At 42.8% G+C, this 20,108-nt stretch overlaps 1 protein-coding gene across 1 annotated transcript in view; it reads left to right on the top strand.

Moving 5' to 3' along the window:
- The window catches only part of LOC121198793 (protein shisa-6), a 54,343-nt gene that overhangs the window by 4,384 nt on the left and 29,851 nt on the right, over positions 1-20,108 (top strand). The window contains exons 2-4 of the mRNA XM_041063117.1: positions 1,370-1,527; positions 6,712-6,807; positions 7,240-7,308. Of these exons, the coding sequence (XP_040919051.1) occupies positions 1,370-1,527; positions 6,712-6,807; positions 7,240-7,308 (323 nt within the window). The remainder of the gene's footprint in view (positions 1-1,369; positions 1,528-6,711; positions 6,808-7,239; positions 7,309-20,108) is intronic.

Raw genomic sequence — 20,108 nt, 5'->3', positions numbered from 1 at the left:
CCATTGATTAACACACAACTGGTCCAGAAGTCAAAATAAACTGCAGTGTGTGTTCATGTTAATGAATGCAGCAAGGTTACCTGTCACTTTAATTGTGGTGTTCCCCAGGGGTCCATTCTTGGTTTTCAACTGACGTGTCCTCTCAGTCAGGTTACACAGAACCCAGTTAGGTTGTGCACTGATTTCAGTTGATTTTAAAATCTTGTTGCTCACACTCAAGGCGTTCGATGGCCTTGCACCAGAATATACAACCACGTTTTGACTACTTGCATCCCTTTCGATTGGGGAAATGGGGCTCCACTGGTTATTCTTAGATCTCAGCTGGTGAATGATGGTGACTGGGTATTTGCAGTTTAAGACACAAGACTTTGGAAAAACCTTCTGTCTGTTGAGATCAGAATATTTCCTCTCTTGTTTTACTTTATTTAAAAAAGCAATTGTCACAATATTATAATAGCCATATAAAAACAAACATTATCAAAAAAGTTTTATGGTACATGGTGTTTAAAAACATTGGTATTGGCTGACGTGTTCTTAACAGATTATTTTAAACTATTTATACTTTTATCAACCATAAAAATCCAGTATTGTTAGGCTCTATTAGAATTATAAACAGTTGCAGTTTTGACAAAGACAGTTTCCTGCAGAGTCCATGTATCTTGACAACAAGTACTTTCATTGCATTTCCTTTGCCGGTGTTGGTCTTTCTCATTAAAACACCTTATAAAAGTTCCTGCAAACTATAGCTCCTGCTGCACACGACATAACAGCCAAGTAGGACAATGCAAAATCAGGTCGCCTCTGTCTGTGAAAAAGAAACGGCTAAAGTGTGCTCATCCTGGAAGGGAAATGCTATTAATATACTGTATATCTCCCAAAGTCACAGAGTTATAGAAAAGTGGACTGTGCGGTTGCTTTAGGTTGACATTGACACAGTTAAATTGCCCTTTCATTTCCTTTAAGAAAACGCAGTGCCGGCACTCCATCACAGACTGACTCTGTGCCTCCAAAAGTTGGAAATGGTGTTGGTAAAATATAGCTTTTATTTTGTGGCTTCAAAGAAGAGTCACTCTGTCAACTCTTTGTAAAAAGGCTTTGAGTTCTGCCCCGTACAAATAATAGAACGTGTCTGTACCTTGTGCACCACACAATTGAAAATTTAACTCCCTCATGACTGTGGGTGTAATTAGGATTTCCTCTCTGCCTTGCACCAAACCTCTGTGATTCAAACTGGAGCTGTAGCTAAATAAATTAGGAAGACCTTTAGGGGGATGGTGAGGAAGGAAAAAAAAAACAGGAAAATGTTGGTAATTGGAAAAGGGAAACATTTCAGTTTAAACATTTTTTCATTTGTGTGATTTCCTTTCAGAGCCCTGGCAGACATTCTGAGGCAACAAGGACCAGTTCCAATATCTCAGTACGAACATGAAAACATCGCAGCGATTGATGGGTCACCCAAAGACGAGACGCCAGTGAGAACCTCGAAGAATCATTACACACCTGTTCACACCAAGGCATCAAACCACGGTAGGCGACGCTGCTTTTCTACAGATCGATAGCTCAGACTGTGAAATAGAGTATGTTTGAAGGCCAAATAACTTGTGGCCTTCTGTGCATCTTTGGCGTTTCCATTCATAAAGCGTAAAGCTTACAGTGTGTGCTGTGAGGGGAGATCCTCTTTGCTCTCTTTAATCCGCCACAACATCCTTTGATTGACATCTTCTGAAATAGATGGACGGGCTGTGAATCCTAAGCTTTGCCCTCAATATTTCTTAAGAGGAAACATATAGAGAAACATACAGAGAATTAAATGCACGACCCTGGATGAGTTCTCCTCTCCCTCACGCTGTGGTCCCATAAGCCTACTCAGCACTGGCTCAAAATTGAGAAGCAAATTATCATCTTCTGCAGGAGACGCAAGCTTTTTGTCCATGGATAATTCTGTCGTGCAACGCTGTTCCTCCTACTTTTATCCGGTTGGTCTCCAGATCCCTGCTCCAGGGATCAGCTCGTTTGCTAAGTGCCCTAGTATGGTGTCCCAGATTCAACAGTGTTATGTTTCACTCTCGTGTCACCCTGCCTCCACCCTCCTCTCCACCGGCACCACCACCCAACATGGAGGAAATGTGTCAGAGCTGATATAGACTGAACTGCAGGATATGAGCTGACTTGATATTGCTGGTGTATATGAATGAAATGGAACTGCCCATCCGATCTGGATGGTCTTGAACTATCTTCTTCTTACGTCTGCAATATTTAAAGTATCATGATTTTCAGAGAAGTAAGGTTCCCTTTTCCAGTCTCTGTTAACTTCCTGTGTGTGTTTTTGAAACTTAGCTTTGAACTGCGACACATTTTGAAACATAAATTGTGAGCTGGAAGAAAATTTTGAGAGTTTTGGGTGCGATTTTTATAACATAACCAAATCACGAGTGCATCTTAAAGGCTGCAATTCACAAAAGACTCATAAAAGTTAAGGTCAGTTCTTTCATTATGCATCACTCTTAATAAAACAGTAATTTGGCCAAGAAACACTCTGTGTTTATGGTATTCGAAAGAGTTCAGGAATGAAGAAACTCTGTTATAAACTATGTGCACATACAGTTTGTATGTGCACACATGGAATAAATTTTAATCCTCCGTGTGATTCACAAAGCCACGCAGTGCCATTTTGCACATCATGTGCAAACACCCACAGAAAAGATGTCTTGATTGTCCAACCTGTGTCGTATCAGCTTGCCATTGTTTGCTGCGCGAACAGCAGCAGGACGTCACATTGCAAGGGTGAATGCTTTTGAATGGAGAAGTCATCAGTGAGGAGGGTGGAGGGTGTCCAAGTAGGGAAGGAGGCACTTCAGGGAAGACGTGAGTCACATTTTATGACAAATTTATGACAACAGTGATGAGGATTTAAAAAAAACTGTAGAACTGCCAAACCTGATTGGAGTTACAATACAAATTGTGAATATTATATACCTTGCACGGTTGTTGGGCTTCTCTTACCAGATTTCAGTGTTATTTTCAGTATTAAGCGTTTGAATTGGACCGTGCTACTGTTACTCTGACGGTACCATATGTAAATGTGTGACTGCATGTGTGTCCCCCTGGTTGTGCTTGCATAAGCATCTGTAATCCGGTAAATCATTTGTTTGTGTCAGTAGTGTGATTTTCTGAGGACAAAGTTGAGTTTTACAACGTGAAAGTGACATTTTTTTTGACATTTTGTCTGTTTTAAGAAAAATTAAAAAAAAACAAGGATCTTATCAATGTAGAAACATTTTACATACTCAGAGCTAAAATGCAGAAGCACCCTCCTTTTTGAATGATTAACTTTAGAAAGTTATAATATGCAGATGATCACTTTGTTTTTATGAAAGTTCAGTTGTTTAGATGAACATTAGGTCTAAGTTGTATGCTGTTGTTTGTATCCATGCAGGACCTTATTTTAAAGGCCTTGTTTTCTAATTAATTAGAGAACTACTTATCTTTTTTAATTTATTTTTGAGTCAGAGTTATGACAGTAATTCAAGAGATCAAGGTTCTCAAGGACAAAGTAAAAACTTTCAGTATTTACTTTGTCCTTGAGGTCTTTATATTATTTCCAGTCGAAAACTGGACGTTTACATCCCTGACTCACTTTGCCTTTGTGGCAACAGTGGTTGTCCTTTTCTTTTCCTTCCCATCTTTCTTTGACCTCTTTTTATTTCCCATCAAGGTCAAGTATAAGTGGCTGGGAAAAGAAAATGGATTTTGAAAATGCTTTGCCTACACAGATCCACTTCGGGTTTATAAGATGGCCGTTATGAGGGCAGCCGGCAGTTACATCTGTTCTCTGGTCTGAAACCATCTCCTGGGTCACAGCAACAGGGCAGAGTTAATGGGTGAAGAGAATAAAGATAGATTTGAAAAGATTTTTGTGGGACACAGAGCATAAAAGAATATAAAATGACCTGGTGCTATCAGGAGCCACATCCAGTTGATGGTGTCCTATGTGTAGTTCAGTTCCTCCTCTCAATCACTCTTCTTTATATACTTTATAAGTGATAAAAACTGCCCTTCAAATTTTAATTACAATTGAGCCAGAGAGAGCAATTTTACAGCATTTCTAACAAAAATGAAAGTATTAGCACAGGGGGAAAGCAATAAAAAGAGGCTGGTGACGTAAAGTAAGGGCTGGTTTCTGGATTTGAACTCAGACCATCAGCAGTGTGTGATGTGAACTCATCCCATTTCCTATTGCAGAAGAGGTACTGTGCTGAGATGTAATGCTGATGGAGTGTGTCTTCTGGTGGGATGGTACTCCTCCAGAACTGTCCTAGAACGAGCATTATCACTTCAGTTTCCCAGAGTTCTGTTCTGTTCTCTCATTTTGTGCTCTAAAGTTTCCTCGATGCTGTGAAAATAGGCGCAAATGTCTTCCACACTTTGCTGGCAGAGAATGGAATCATCTCTGCTGGACACTCACAGCAACTGGATTCATTTTGAGTTTTAAAACCCTTCAGAAGTTTTCAAAAAGTGACGTCATGTTACGGGGATGATGAGTCTGGATGCGTCGGTCTGCCTGTAGAGTAACAAGATAAAGGTAAAGATTTCCTGAAGGATGGCAAAACTGCTAACAGCAACAGTCTCCGATAAACCTTGTGCGACCCTCGCATTTGACATTAACTCCCACCCTACGTGACTGGAGTGCAGAAATGTGCAGGCTTGAGTCACTAATTTGATGACTGTTTTTCTTTTCCCTAAAGACCAATTCAAATATTACTTTGCAAATTTCACTTTTTATCGGGATATATGAGTTTTTATCTCTGAAATAAAACACTTCATCCTTCATTCACGAGAGTAAGATGGAAAGTGTGGTTATTCTCTAAAAGAAGGTTAGATTTTTTTTCATTACAGAGTGTAGATAAGGCAATTTTGAGGAACATTTTCAGAGATAATAAGGGGCTATAGGTTTGTACTGGTAGATGGGAGCAATTTATATCACAGTCAGCATCTCCAGCTACCTGATTTCAGCGCCACGGTGCCGTCCTTGGAGTATGCAGAGGTTATGAATCATCAGCATTTCACCCCAGGAGACATCACACTGATACTCGACTGTATCATCTACATGGCTACATCACTGTGCCATTAAAAATCTCTGGATACAGGAAAATATACAGCTTCTTTGGATATTTACTGATTTTTTTTTTTTTTTTTCTCGAAGGTCCCAAATTAACAGTAATGGTGTTGGAGTGCATCTTTACTCGGTTTATAGTCATCCTCTGGGTTTGATATAAAGAAACAAACAAGCTGTAGAGCAGAGGCTTAAGTGCCAAACTTTGGTGTGATGAAGTCCAGGCCTAATGGTCCCAGGTGTTCCTTCTCATTATGATAATTTGAAATGCTGTTCGATCTCGGCTTCCCAAGGCCCAAAGGTCTGAGTGATGTTATTGACTTTGAAGTGGTTCCTTGGAGAAAGAGGCATTTAACTGTTCACTTGTTAATATAGAAAAGGACTAAGAGAGAAAAGAGAAGGGAAAGGAAGGAGGAGAGGCGATTTGATAAGCCAGCTTTCCAGGTTTGGGATTTATATATATATATATATATATATATATATATATATATATATATATATATATATATATATTTTGCTCTTTTTTCTCAGTTCATCGACTTTACATTCTTTTATTTCCTTTGAAGACTTGTCCGTGAGTGACAGGACAATTGAATGTTGTCTGGGTGCTAGCAGGCACCTTGTCTTGCTCCTTGTGTTCTTGCTGTACTCTCAATTACACCAGTGGTTCAGAGGAGAGTTAACAGGGATGTGCTACAAATTGCATTACGGAGTGATCTTTTAACACCAGGGAAATCCGAAAAGGGTACACCTGAGGTGCACTGCATTTCATCCTTACCCACAAAATCTTAACCAGAGGTTAAATCGATGCTAAAAATCAAGTGTAACCAACCCAAATCATCTTCTGAGGAGCCGAGAGAAGGAGAAAGAGAAGAAATGTTTGGTAAATGGGCCCTGAAACCTGCAGACTGCATCTCTGGCATCCTTAAGCAACACATATTGACGAGCTGATGATCCCACCTGAGAGTCAGTTTTGTCAGTTATGCCATTTTAGCTCTGTTTAGTATTCCTGTCGTCTGCGGCAGCTCTTTCATAAAATGGCAGAAATGACTGGGAAATTGAGTACAGGTACTCCTCAGCGTTAAAGACCAGTCACATCAGCATTTAAAATGGTGGAATTCTGCAGTAAAATCAGTTTCAGTGGAATTGCCACGGTCGGTGGATTCGCTCATTGGGGGCAAAGTCAGTCTGAGTGAACTTGACAGTTGGCAAACTCATAATGTCGGAGAGCTTTTTTTTCTCCTCCATCAATAAAAACCTTTTATTAAATAAAATGATGCACAATCTTGAGAACAGAATTCTAAGTGTGAATAAAGCCAGTGGGACTATGGCTACCCGCCAGCGCTAGCATGTTTCTAGTATGTTGCTAATGTGTTAAGAGTTTATTTTGCCATTTTCTCAGCCGCAGTCGTTTACCAGCCGGCCCTAGGAGTAGTCTGTGTCACTAAGCCTTAAGCCTCTTTGTGAAGACTTAGATGAATTTTGCTGTGCCACTTCCTTGTGTGACCTTCAGGCAAAAAAGAGCACCAAGGTTTTTTTGTCCTCAGATAGTTTGCTGACATTTGCCATCATTTTTTTTTTTTTTTCTATCTTACCAGGGCACTATGGGAAAGAAAACCTGCGCAGTGGAGGCCAAGACATGCACAACTTCATCTCCTCCGGCTTTGTGACACTCGGACGCGGCCACTTGAAAGGTATAGTCCATCCATGAAAACCGAGCTCAGAATAATAATAATAATTTCACTCACAAAGCTACTGTGTCATGCTGTCATCCTCTTCCTGCCAAATGACTGTGCACAGGACTGTGCAGTTAAAAAAACCCAAAAAAAAGTCAAATAAGTTGGCTTTTGTTTCAGCTCAGTGGAAGTTGGACATTACAGTACATAATGGCTTGAAGTGACATCTTGCAAAGTCCACACACACACACATTTATTATCATGGTTAAAACCACACTTCCAACGAGAAAGTAACACTTCTGCACTTGATGGGCAGCCAGTGTGTGAATACAGCATGACACTGTAGTAGATTTCACTGCCGTTGTCCTCCTTTGGAGTTTGAATAAATCAGAAACAGCACTGGGGTGAGAATGAGCTGTAAACAAGAGGCTCGTTGTTGTGTTTTTACAGCGCAGCACTCCATAGACGAATCAGGGCAGATGTCCTGGCAGGGCGATCTGGACATCCCCATCTCCTACGGTGCGTTCTCCAAATGTTCCACTTTGCTGCCGGAGAGAAAGCCACACAACCTGCTTTCTGCTCGCACCTGATAAGAAAAGTCGCTCACACTTCACACACACACACACACATACACTCACACACACACCAGTTGAGTGCCCTTGGCTGGTTATCACAGCGCAGTCACTGGGTGCAGAGAGCCAGGGTCGTAATATTTTCTTTATTTCTTACAATAGGTGGTTTGGTGAGCCAGAATATTTCCACTGGTGGTTGTTTGACAGCAGGTTTGAATGAATGCAGTGGTCGGCAGTTAAGCTTTATTTAGATGACCTCTGTGGACGAGAGGGTGTCCGGTATCCACAGGGCTGCTGAGCCCAGCCAGCCGATGAACACTTTTTAGGTGTCTGCGAGGTAAGTAAAAGATTCAGACACTCAACTTGAAAGCATGTGCTCTGATTGAGACTGACAGTCTGAGGGAATATTATTTATTCATTCATTCATGGTGATTTTGCTCTGCAGTTTGCAGATATCATCAGTCGCCGTGTGAGTTTGATTGTGACGGCTTTTTCCTTGATGATGTTTGACTTTCTGTTCGGCTGCGATGACAGGGCTCCTCGCGCTGACTACCCAGCTCTTGTATTTGTTGTAGAGGCCTTCAGCATGGCTGAGGTTTAAAAGCATTTTGTTGAATCTGAATCCAGTGTTTAATCCACTCACTGAATCCAAATTACTTCGAATCCCTCACTGAATGCGTGGATACAACCTGAGAGTGATCTGAGCAGCAGGAGATATGAATAATTGACATGATATGAATGAATGTCTAACTGGAAGATTATAGCAGCTGAAGGAGACGCATTTCAGTCTGATTACTCAGAGAATATTAATTTCTCTTTAGGCCTTGCTGAAGCACAAAAGCACACCATCTTCTAACGATTGAAGAGAATAAAATTGTTCAATATTTGTGACCGGTTTGACTGCCTCTGGGTCCTTTTTCTGAAAATTTATTATACATGTCAGTTCGTGGTAGGTTTTCCTTGGCTCTGTTTTGGATAAGGTCCATGAAGACCTTTAGTTTTCTGAACACAAGCTATTGTTTCTGCTTAAAGTGACAAAAAACAAAAAGGATCCAGAGAATGTTTCAGACCGCTGTGCCAAAACGTGTTTCTCATTGGGAAACGGTTGTGGCAGGAGGTGTGTTTTATTGAGCTGATGATTGGAACCTGACAGTTTTATTTTCGAGTCTCTGTGATTTAGGGTGTGAATCGCTGTGAGCAGAAGTGGGCTGGCTCAATCGCAAAATATCTCTGTCAACAGACAGACCAAGGGGCCCAAGCTGACCAGTCCCTGTAGCCACAACTAAAACTTAAATGAGGAAATTCAGTTCTTATGAAGAAAATGTTATGCAGTGTGAAATTTAAGCTAACTCACACACTCACCACTAAATTTTGACACAACACCTCGAAGCAAATACTGAACAGCAGGACTGAAAACAGCAGATGTCATCTTTCATGAACTGCGTGAAGTGCAGGATGAATCCTCTCAAACAAAGACTAATATTTTAAATGTTGTCTGAGGCAGCGACTCCCCCCTGACTGTACCTGTCACCCTCTTTCTGCACCTATTAGGTGACACGCTTTAGCGGCCTGATGGCGTTAGCTGTCACCTCAAAGCGGAGGTCCTGTCAGCCTCCATCGTACATGTCTTCGTTTAACAGCTGGCTGTCAGCAGGCTCTCTCTCTACACACACACACACACACACATCCTGTCAGGAGGCAGCAGACTGACAGATGTGCACCGTGTCACTGCTGACTGCATCCTGCCCTCGCTCCAACGCTGCTGTCCAAACACCGCACGTCTTATTTCTGTACGTAGTAGATGTTTTCTGCAGCAGCTAATATAGCAGCTAACAGCTAACATGGTCTGCACAGGTCACCTGACTCATAATTATGGTTTAATGTGAAGAGGTGGAAAATAGTTGAATGCATTTACTCAGATGTAGTTTTGAAGTACTTGTACTTTACATCAGTAGTTTCATTTTGAGGGAACTGTTGTAATTTTTACTTCACCTCTCGAAACTCATACATTATACAGTATAATCTTATTTTCTTCACATTTCTAATTTTTTTCCATCCTTCTTTCCTTACATGTCGTACTGTTCTCTACGTTTATCTGTTCGTACGTCAGGGCTAACAAGCTGCTAAACAAAGCTCCAAGTAATGCTGCCATTAATATTCATGCATCCGTGGTACAACACGACCCTGTGAGCTTTGTGTGGATCCACAGAGACACACAGTCACCACTGGTCTACCTACTCGAATGTTTGGCTCATGTGTGAGGCCACTGCCAAGGCTGTGAGAGATGGATTTAAGTCTGATATCGGTGGGTGTTGGGGGAGAATGTGTGTTCGCTGGCCCCCGTCCGTCCATCTCTATTCCCTGTGATGGATTGTCTGTAGTGTAAGCGTCCACTTAACAGCTCTGGACCAGTGCGGGGTTTATTCTGACGGAAGGCAAGCTGCTGCCACAGTAGATGTTTGAACAGAATGAGATTCTTAAACCTGAGTGAGAAACTGTGTGTTGATCAATAGTGGCTGACATGCTTTGTGTTGCTGTAAGATTTATTTCTGCCTGATTTGGTAAGAAAGGAGATTTTTTTGCATGTTAGACAGAGTTTTGCCTTCTAGAGGATCAGGTTGGTGTTGTACTTTTTTTCTCATTGGCATCAAAACCCGTTATAATACCAAAACAAACAACAACAATAGTTTCTGACTTCCCCATCCTGCCGTTGGCGCTGAGCCCTGCTCCATTGGCTGCTTCTGTAGGCTTCAGTCTTTTAAAACAGCTCATAAATATATTCATTTCATTTCATTAAAAAAAAATTGCTCAGCAATTTCCAAAAACATTTGGGAACTGTTTTTGTTTTTCTCCCCATGTAAAACTTTAGTCCAGCAGGAGAAAACAGGGTTGACTTTGTTGCAGCATCAGGTCGGGATGGATGGAAGAGCAGATCGTGGTTGGGTCTCTGCCCGGGCTGATGGGTTCACTCGTGCTTGTTGACATGATCACAGTCTGTGGGCAGATGATGAAAGTGAGCACTTGCATCTGTTCGGACATGAAGCGTGTTTGTGTTTTACTGAAGAGGTCGGGGTTCGTGGTTGTGTGCAGAGTGTCTGACTGCGACACCACAGTCACAGTTTGCATTTCCTTTCTCCTGACAGTAAACAACCTTTCCCTTAACCAAACAATCTGAGTTTTCAAAACTGAACAAAACCTCAACCATTACGGCAGCAGATCATAAAATACTCATGTGAACTGCTTTTATAAAGGATTATATTGGTCATTTTGAAAGACACTGACAGGTCTATGAAGCCCAAGGTGACGTCTGCAAATTGCTTGTCAAGTCAAGTTTATGTAAACAGCCCAGATTTAGTGAGTGTGTGTGTGTGTGTGTGTGTGTGTGTGTGTGTGTGTGTGGGGGGGGGGTGTTCATTTTTAAAAATTAGAAACTGCTATCTGGACAACAGTCTGAAAGCCACAGGTTTTCAGTGATAAACAAGAATATAATAAAAATGTGAAAAGCAATAAAGCTTTTATTTTTGAGTTCAAAAAGTGACAGAAACAGTCAATTATCAATCAATTATCAGTTGTTGATTCACTATGTATTCATAGCCAGCAGACTATAGACTAATTGTTTGCTCAGTATTTCACATTTCTAAAACAAACCAGTCAAATGAGGTTAAACAAAGCTGCTGTGTGCGTTTAGCGATCTTGCATCTCCCAAATATCTTGTGTACGAACCTGCCCCTCGTCCTCGGGGCTGATTCATCTCTCTCCTCGCCTGCTCTGCCTGTGGCATCCACTGATGTGCATCCTGCTTAATTACTTTTTCATGAGTTGCTCCCTGTTTTTGTCCTGAGGGAATTGCTTTCCCCCCTCATCCCAATCCACTTAAGGTGACCTTGTCTTATTGGGACGCACTGCTGCAGTACCGCCCCCCTCCCCTTTTACATCCCTGTGCTGTAATCCCTCCAGACCTACAGTGTGACAGGACTGTGCCTGGGCATGTGTACGACAGTGTAGCTGAGTGTGAGAGCAGAAGGCGGGTCGGGGGGGGTTATAGTTTGCCAAGCAGGTATCACTTGCCCAGTTTGCCTCCATTACCGAGTCCTTGTACGTCTCTGTCTTTAAAGCAGCTGTTCGCGTCTCTGAACTCGAGCAGACGGTAACTGAACTTCAGAATCGTCGATCAATGAATCATGTAACATGACATCATCAGCACGCTGCACGCTCATGTTTACCAACCTGACCGTGAAGCTTTACATCGATTCGGGGAGATCGAACAGTGGTGAGTCGGGCTCTTCCCTCTCGCTGCTGCTGCTTGAAATCATCAGCCACCGACATTTGTTAGAAACACAAACAGAGCGTCACGTCTGGGTGCACCGGGTGCTTTGCCCCTTTTGCCGCCCCAGTTTGTGATTCAAGCTGATGAAGTGTAATTATTTTAATGTAGAGTTTACACAGCTTCTTGCTGCTTTGATTGGCTCGTAGTTCAAATATTCATGGGTTGATGTTGTGGTTCTTGTGTTACTTGTGTAGTGTCTCCTGAAAGGATTCATAAAATCCATGAATATCTTACAACTTTTTTTTAAAGGAGTTACAGAAATAGTAGAGAAAATGGAAAGCAAACGCTGTGGTTCCTTCTCCCAGCCTGTCATGACAGGTGTGCAGTAGCTTTAGGTTGTTGAAGACCATATTTGGGTCACCTTCATCACCTTCATCACCTGTATTTGAAGGATATTCTGGGCCTGAGCAACTGTTCCCTTCAACCTGTAAGGATTTACTCTGTCTTCAAAGGCAGAATTAAAAAGGAACGAAGCCCTGAAATGTTCCGCAGCCAAGAACAATCCCTAAAATACATCTGAGTCAAAGTCACTGAACTTACAGAACCACAGGACTCCTATTAGCAAGGCAGGGGGGGACATTGCTGCTCCTGCTGTGTCCTGTCCACTGAGACCAGCTCCTATCTCTGCTCTTATTTAAATGAGCAGCACTGAAACAGCATCTGTGGTAAAGTCTTCACAGGTGGTGGAAACCAGAGGACGGCAAACACAGATGATCTGCTGTAGAAGAAAAAGAAACACAACAAGCTGTTGTTTTGTTTTTGAACAGGTCCCGTCTTCCTTACATTCAGCTGTTCTGTACTGTTACTACTCAGGAGCCAGAGCTCATCTCCCAGCTGGTTGCATCCACACAGCAAAGCATAAAATACCAAACAGACTCCGAGACATGAAGTGGGATTGAGACACGGACATCTTGAGTCGATGAAAGCGTTCAGACGGCTGAGACGTAAAGACAAGACATCAGATCGAGTGAAACAGCACTGAAGTCTTTACCCCTGCAGCTTCCTGTCACAGAGCTGTGAACTTTTCATCCTGGTGATTTGTGTGACAGTGGAAGCTTGTCGCAGCCCACGCTGGCTCCGACGTGAACCCAGACGCGCACAAAACTCGCAAAGCTGAGCATTTTGGCCAAACGACACAACTCTCAGATGTGACGGCAAGGTCTTTTTCTGCAAAGGCTGAGAAACGGGGGACGAGAGACTGAAATATTTATCAAGTTGCCGGGGTCGTACAGGAGAGGGGGCGTTCATGCAGTTGTTTGAAATTAGAGAAGCAGGTGATAACAAGCTTTAAATGAGCCATTTTCTGCATTTTGTGTTACGGCAGAAAAATGAATTTAGATTTATTCCAAACAGTAATTGGTGCATTTGCATGAAGTATTTTCACAGAAAACCCAGTTTTAAAATAAGACCCCATTAAAAACATTTGTCTCTGAGCAATATCTGCTCCCAAGTGAGTCGCATTACCCTCACGCTGCCGTGAATCACGTCTAAACAAACAAAAAAAAAAACACACCATACTTAAATAAGGGCTTAGTGATACTGCTGAAAACAACATCACAATATTTATAATAGTATTTGATATCAAAATATGACAAAGAGCCTGTACATGTCCTCTTAGTCATGAAGACACAGTGGTTTTAGTCCTCTGTTCAGAGACACTGCTTCACATTTGGTCCAAACAAGGGATGTGAAATCGTGGTTGTGATGTTGGTGTATAATGGCGACGTTGCAGTTTTGTAGTCTAGTAGAGTATTGTTGTAGTTAATAAGGTGATATCACGTCGCTAAATTTCCAGCCGCGGCGCAGCAGTGTTTCTTTTTCTGTTGTCCAGTCCAAAGCGAGCCGGACAAGAGTGACCGCTGACATGTGAGTCTGCTGAAGCTGGCGAAGGATCACACCGAAACAAAGGGCGTATGCTTGAAGTTTTAGGATTGTTGGGTGGATTTCAACTGAGGTGAAGAAAAGATGGAGCAAATACGTTGAGAAAAGATCACTGTCGACTGCAAATCATTGATTTAGACAAGAAAACTTAGTAAAACCAGAGCAGGATGCTTCACGTTACCGTTCCTTTGAAGGTTGATGTTATCTTGTTTCTTGCCTCTCTCTGTTTACCCCTTTGTGCTTTCTACACCGAGATAGAAAGAAAATGTTTGGAAGGGGAAGACATGAGATTTAGAAACAGGACGGAAAGAGGTTAAACAGTAAACACTCGAAATAAGCTGGAAAAGAAAATGAGGTCTTTGTTCCTGAAACTAATAATTTGAGGAGTTTGTTCTTAATCTTGTGCAGAATTACACTGATGTTATAAAATCTCATAATATCTGCTGCTGGGCACAGTTCAGTTTGTAGGTCACGTGACCCCGATGTTCGACATCCTCCGGACTCAAACAAACACAAGTTTAACCTGAGAAAAATCTGTGTAAACTTCAAGCCTTCATCCTGTCGCTGGGCAGTTTTCAGGCAGAATCGAGACTCTGATTGGTCTTTATCAGGTCATTTTAAGTCAGCGCGGCGTTCGCCCAAGTGGTAATTTCCGCTTCTTTCTCAATGAGCGTGATTCGGAACAGCAGGGAGACGCGGTGCACAGATCTGCGACCGCCAAATGCACAATATGAATTGATTCCTCTCCTTATCTCGGCTGTCCATTAAATAGGAGGCTAATGAAGCTGATTAGGTTGGTTAGATGGAGCTCACACTCTGAGAATCCCACAAGCCTTCCTACCACATGGCCACGAGTGAATACAGTGATTCATACATCACACACACACACAGATAGCCTCTTAACACCTCCTCTGATCCAGCCTCTCCTCTTTCACTATGTAGTGGATGTTTGTACACTGAAATCACATCTGAAGAGCTGCCTGGAACTGGAAGGTCAACCTGCGCTATCACACGTTAAAGCTTTTCCAAACATTGTGTTAGTTGTCGGTCGTGTCAGAATATTTTTAAATGTTCCTGTGAATCAAAAATCAAGTTTAGTTTCTAAAATCCGGATCAATTCAGAAAATAAAAATCCATTTTCGAGGCCCCTGCAGAGCGACAGGAGACGTCACGTGACTTTTCCGTGAGCTGTGTAAAATCTGTGCCCGTTTAAGACAAAATAACATTTTCAGCCTCCATTTTCAATTATCCACCACTGCTGCCTTTCAATGGCGCTCATGCCGGATCCGATATGCATTAGTTCACCTGCTCAGCCTCAGCTCAGACAGTAAACCTGTGAACGAGTCAGGCTCCACCGTCACATCCTTCCCTCTGAAGGCCGTGGGCTGTGCCACCGTGAAATGCTATTAGCAGCATAACAAAGTTGTGAATTAAAGCAGCAGCGATGAGAAAGCACTATATGACACGTGAAATCCTGTTAGGATGCAGATTAGCGTTATCTGCGCCGCACCTGTCAATATCTATTATGAGTGGAGGGCAAGGACAGGGCAGAGCTGGACATGGAAGTGCTTCTGTCAGCACAGTGGCCGCAGCCCAATGCCAATACTTAAAAGAGCACCGCTTGTATTGGTATGCAAAGAATTAGTTCTGTTACAGTAGGCAGGCCAGCCCGCGGCGGCGGCGGCGGTGACGTTCTTATCACGCATGCATGTATTCTTTCTTTACAGTGAGAAGGGATTGCATTCACACTGAAAAGCTGCCAGAATAATAAGGAAAGAAAGAAAGAAAGAAAAAAGCTGGCAACCAAGGACAGAAAAAAGGGGCTTCAGTGTGGTGAAACGAGGGTGAGAGAAAATGGCCGTGGGGTGAAGGACAATGTCCTCATTTGGAAAGTAAATAGGGCTCATTTGGAGAATACCGACACTCGTTTAAATGCACAACCAAAGGACTCTCACACATACACGCTGCCATTTTGTTGATAGATTTTAAAGATTAAAGCCCAGGAAAACCAATATGTTCGAGTGACTGACATTTTAATGCCATGATACAACGTGACATACGCCCTGGAATGTGTCGTCACAAAACTTAAAACTGTGCTGTTTGTCTTTCTGTGTGGAGAGCTGACCTTCTGGAGATGAATGGTTTGAATGTGGTGTGTGTGTATACAAGTGCGACGATCTGGAGTGCCCACTTATCTTCAATCAGAAAACGCTCATGCGCATCATACAATGAGCTCATCAGAGAGACACAAAACTGCCGTGCAAACAAATCAGCGCCCAGTTGGGTGATTTTTGTTCCGCATCAAACCTCCCACTCTCTCCCACCCCTCTCCACACGCCGCTGGTGCTGCTGCTCGAGTGTCAAATTACAAGCGGCGGCGGCGGCGGGCTCTCACTCCGGGCACAAATGCCTGGTAATTGTATGTAAAAAAAAAATGGCAGAAATCACAATTGCAGCTCATCTGCAGGTTTACGACTCCGCCGGAGTCTTCTCCTCTAAAATGCCTCATTAGTCGGTGCCTCTGAATGTTTTGTGTGAATGGGTAGAAGCCGAGCCGCCCACGCGTTTCCTGTGACCCTTCAGGGCCGACCTGGGATCGCTCAGGCAACGCATCCTACACACACACCAGGCTTCATTCATAAATCTAGCTCTTTAAAAAGCACAGATGTGGAGGAGCCTAAAAATGAAAACTCCAGCATCTGTACAGCACCACGCTGTGGCAGTAAGATCAGGGATTGCAGGCTTACTACCGAGCAAATCTGTAGAGTAAGACAGCGGCGTAAGAGCTGAGAGCGGGTAGCAGCGATCGGCCAGTGATTAGCTGTGTCCCTTGTGTGTTGTCCTGGAAAAGCGAGCAGCACGCACCGCCCTGCATGACAGAGTAGCACAGAGAGAAGACGGAGGTGGGGTAGTTTTAATTGGGGGGGCTGGATATTCTAACAGGGGCTTTTTCACTTGTAATGTGAAACATCTATCAGAGACGTGAACAAGCTGTGTGGCCACTCTTCTTCAGCGCTCATTAAGACTCGACACCAGCTGGGTGCCGGCAGGAATGCATGATGACTCATTACAAAATTTACCCATTTTGCCTTCATTCATCATTGAAGATAACGTGGTTTGCAGAGCACCATCAGTATTATCATAAGGGTGTAACTCCGAGCTTGGTGTGCGCAGCAGCTCTGGTGCCGCACAGGGATAAGGTCCTGTGTCAGGCCAGCTGGATTCTGGATTTCTGGTGATCCAGTTCCACCCTCGCACTCCAAATACATGCTATACATGGTTAATCTGTATCTGTGGAGATACCAGCCCTGGATAGGATAGAAGATAAATGGATGAATAGCTGCAGGGAGCAGAAGCTCTGAGGCCATATGTGCAAGTGTTTTTTTTTTTTTTTTTCCACCGACAATAATTGTATGCAAAGCAGAAGTGGAACCAGGTCACCCTTGAAACAAAGTCATTCTCAAGTTGAAGGCCTGCAGCAAGAAGGTCACAAGACTGAACATTTTGAATATGCTAACGCTTTGTCATTAATTATTCCTACAATCTCTGAACAGCTACTGTACAGTTAGGTTATGGTCCAAGACGAGACGCGGTCCAGTCTCTGGGATTAAGACTGGACGTGCAACACGCTCACACCCGTCACCGGACTTTACTTCTCACTATATGACTTTAGCGCTCAGCCGCTTTAATTGATCCAAATACTTTCAGTTTGCTCAAAGTCTGTAATGAGATGCATTTTCTGATAAATTTAAACGTTTTCTGTTGGACGAGATGGAAAAGAGATGTCTTTCTGAAGCAGTAATGATGCATGCAGCCGTCTCATCTCCGCTTATCGTCGTGATGTGAGCTTTAATATGCTGCAGAGCCGTGGCCCTATCAGATCAGATGTGGCTCTGGGCGAGTGGAGCCTTCATGGGTGGAAGGGATGAAGGCGAGGAGGAGGAGGAGGAGGAGGAGGAGGAGGAGGAGGGGATGAGTGGCCGCGGCTCGGGATGTATCATATTCTTCCCATTTCCCTCCAGTTTCAGACAACAGGCCTCGGTGAAATGACTGTGGGCGCCGCCAACTGTGAAATTAATTGAACTTGTGATCCGAAGGGTAGAGACCAGCATCCGGCCCGAGGAGGCGAGTGTGCATCCTCGCTTACATTAGCCCATGACAAAGGAACAGCCAAGCCCAGAGGCAGTGACTGGATCCGTGGTCAGTTTCTTCGACAAGATGTCTCCGGACGTGGCTGAGCTTCACTTGACTTGTGTGACATTGCAGCAGAGTGTGTGAGACGTGTTCTCATGCTGCTGGCTCTCCTTCGAGGCATTATTTCTGAGAGGAATCGGATTTGTTCAGCGATCCATCGTGTCAAACTGATGATGAGCCTGTAGATCATGATTCTGTGCTCAGGGAACCTTTCCTGGTCTGAGATTAAGTCTAGTTAGCTGAAATCCAGAGTGGGTTTTAAAAGATAATCCAGATTTTTACAGTTTGATCCTTATTGTTGTAGCTTTTTACCATCATATCTGTCTGCAATGATAAAACTGTACTTAAAAAGTTAAATTAATGCAACAGCAGGAATGTCATTATCCCCACTTGTATGAATGATTGAATGCGTATCGGCCTGTCAGAGTCGGACCAGGTGGGCTACCTGGTCTGAAGCATCCAGAAACGGATTTTTTATCCTTGTCTTAACTTCTGTGATCTGATTTCTTTAATCAACATCAGAGTCAGTCCGTGTCTAAATCAAGGCTTAAGTGAAATCCTCCAGGTTTAACTTCAGATTAATGCTGTCAGTCAGTGGAGCCAGCATTTTAATGAAGACCCCAGGAAAAATAAATAAATAAATAAAACATTGTTGGTAAGACAGGAAATCAAACCGTTTTCACGCAGAATCGTTTCAGCGCTGGAGCTTTTTTTTGTTTCCTCCTTTCTCCATGAGCTAATTATATTAAGGTTTTTGATAACGCTCTGGTTTTTCTGTTATTCCACCAAATGTCAGACTTCTTGTGATTAGTTTCAGTTCTCATGAGCAGCCTGAGGCCGCTGCTGTTTGCATCTACTCTCACTAACGAGGACCGACACAGGTGCTGGAAATTAATCTCATTTAACTTAGCTCAGGACTCCAGAGTCAGAAAGTAACAAATATACATTTATGATGTTTTTCTGAAACCTGAGTTCTTTTTTTTTTATCCTAAGATTAAGAGGAAGAGACACTTTTAAGTCTGGATTAACTATTGAAGCTTTATTTAATTTGCTCCCAATAGTGATCGTCGCTAGAGGGGTAAAATAAATCAATGGAAACATGAAAGACGTGCAGATTAAGGGCAACATCTGCCTTCATGTTCCAAACTGTTGTCGTCCACGAGTCTGATGAAATTTAATCAGTGGGGAGTAAATGAATCAATTACATTTCTCTAATTTTCCTTTTGGCCTCCGACCAGAGGCAGAGCTGAACAGACTGGAGGCCCTCAGAGTTAAGAGAGTAGGCCATCTCTATCAGCGTTCTGCTTTAAGCAGTTTGTGTCCCTGAAGTTTCCTGGCTCTGCGGTCCCCGGCCCCGTGGATACAACGCAATCTGCGCTGCCCCACATTAGATAAGTATCCTCCAGCTCTCATCCAGGTCACATTGCACCACAGAGTGCAGCAGGGCTTCCAAGGCGCTGCTGCTGCTGCTGGTGCTGCTGCTGCTGCTCAGGTGGAGGAAACACTGCGCACGTGACAAAGAGCCTGTTGGTCAAAATGTGTCAGGTCAGCCAAATTCTTCCACAGCTCCAAACAGACCTGAATCCACCAGTTTGTCTGTCGAGAGGTCCAAAATAGGGGGGAAAAAGGGATCTTTCATTAAAAACGACATACAAGTCTGGCACGATGTTCGCCTCTGATGTGATCTGATTACTGCAGCAGAAAAACTGTCTGCGTCTGTGAAAGCTGAGATGAAAACTCATCTTTTCTTGTCTTAAACAAAGCTGAGAACCATCTTTTATTAGAATTATTTCATAACGTCTCCATCCTGTCAATCATAAGAACTGAGGAAACACTGAGGGTTTCTAATGTCACAGAACTGATATCTGCTGTTTTTAATTCTGAGTGCAAGGATTTTTGTTTCCATGTGTAAGTCAAGTCTCAAATAACCAAAAAAAAAAGAGTGAAAATTGTAGTTTTCACAGTGAAGAACCATAATCTCTGCAGCCTGAAAAAATAAACAACTTAATGCTTCTGACAAATGTTTGGCATTTATGCGAAAACCCACAGAGTCTGACTGGAAATCCAAATATAGCTGCTTCACTGATCAAACACGAACTATCCAGAAAGCATCTTGACCGTTTCACAAAAAGCTGTGAATGAATTTCCGCTCTGAATTAATCAGGTTTATTTTTTTCAGCTGTGATAAAATAACATGCAGCTGTTTGCGTTTAAAGAAAGAACCTCAGCTTGACATTCAATTATTTTTAGAAGTCAAAGTATAGTGATATTTAATTAGGACTCTTTGAATATGTTGTTTAAATATCACGACCTTCAAGAAAACAGTCGTCTTTGTTACGAAGCAC

This window comes from Toxotes jaculatrix, chromosome 18 (genome assembly GCF_017976425.1).
Source record: "Toxotes jaculatrix isolate fToxJac2 chromosome 18, fToxJac2.pri, whole genome shotgun sequence".
NCBI lineage: Eukaryota > Metazoa > Chordata > Actinopteri > Toxotidae > Toxotes > Toxotes jaculatrix.
The sequence above is the reverse complement of the archived record's forward strand: the minus strand, read 5'-3'. Positions and strand labels throughout refer to the sequence as shown.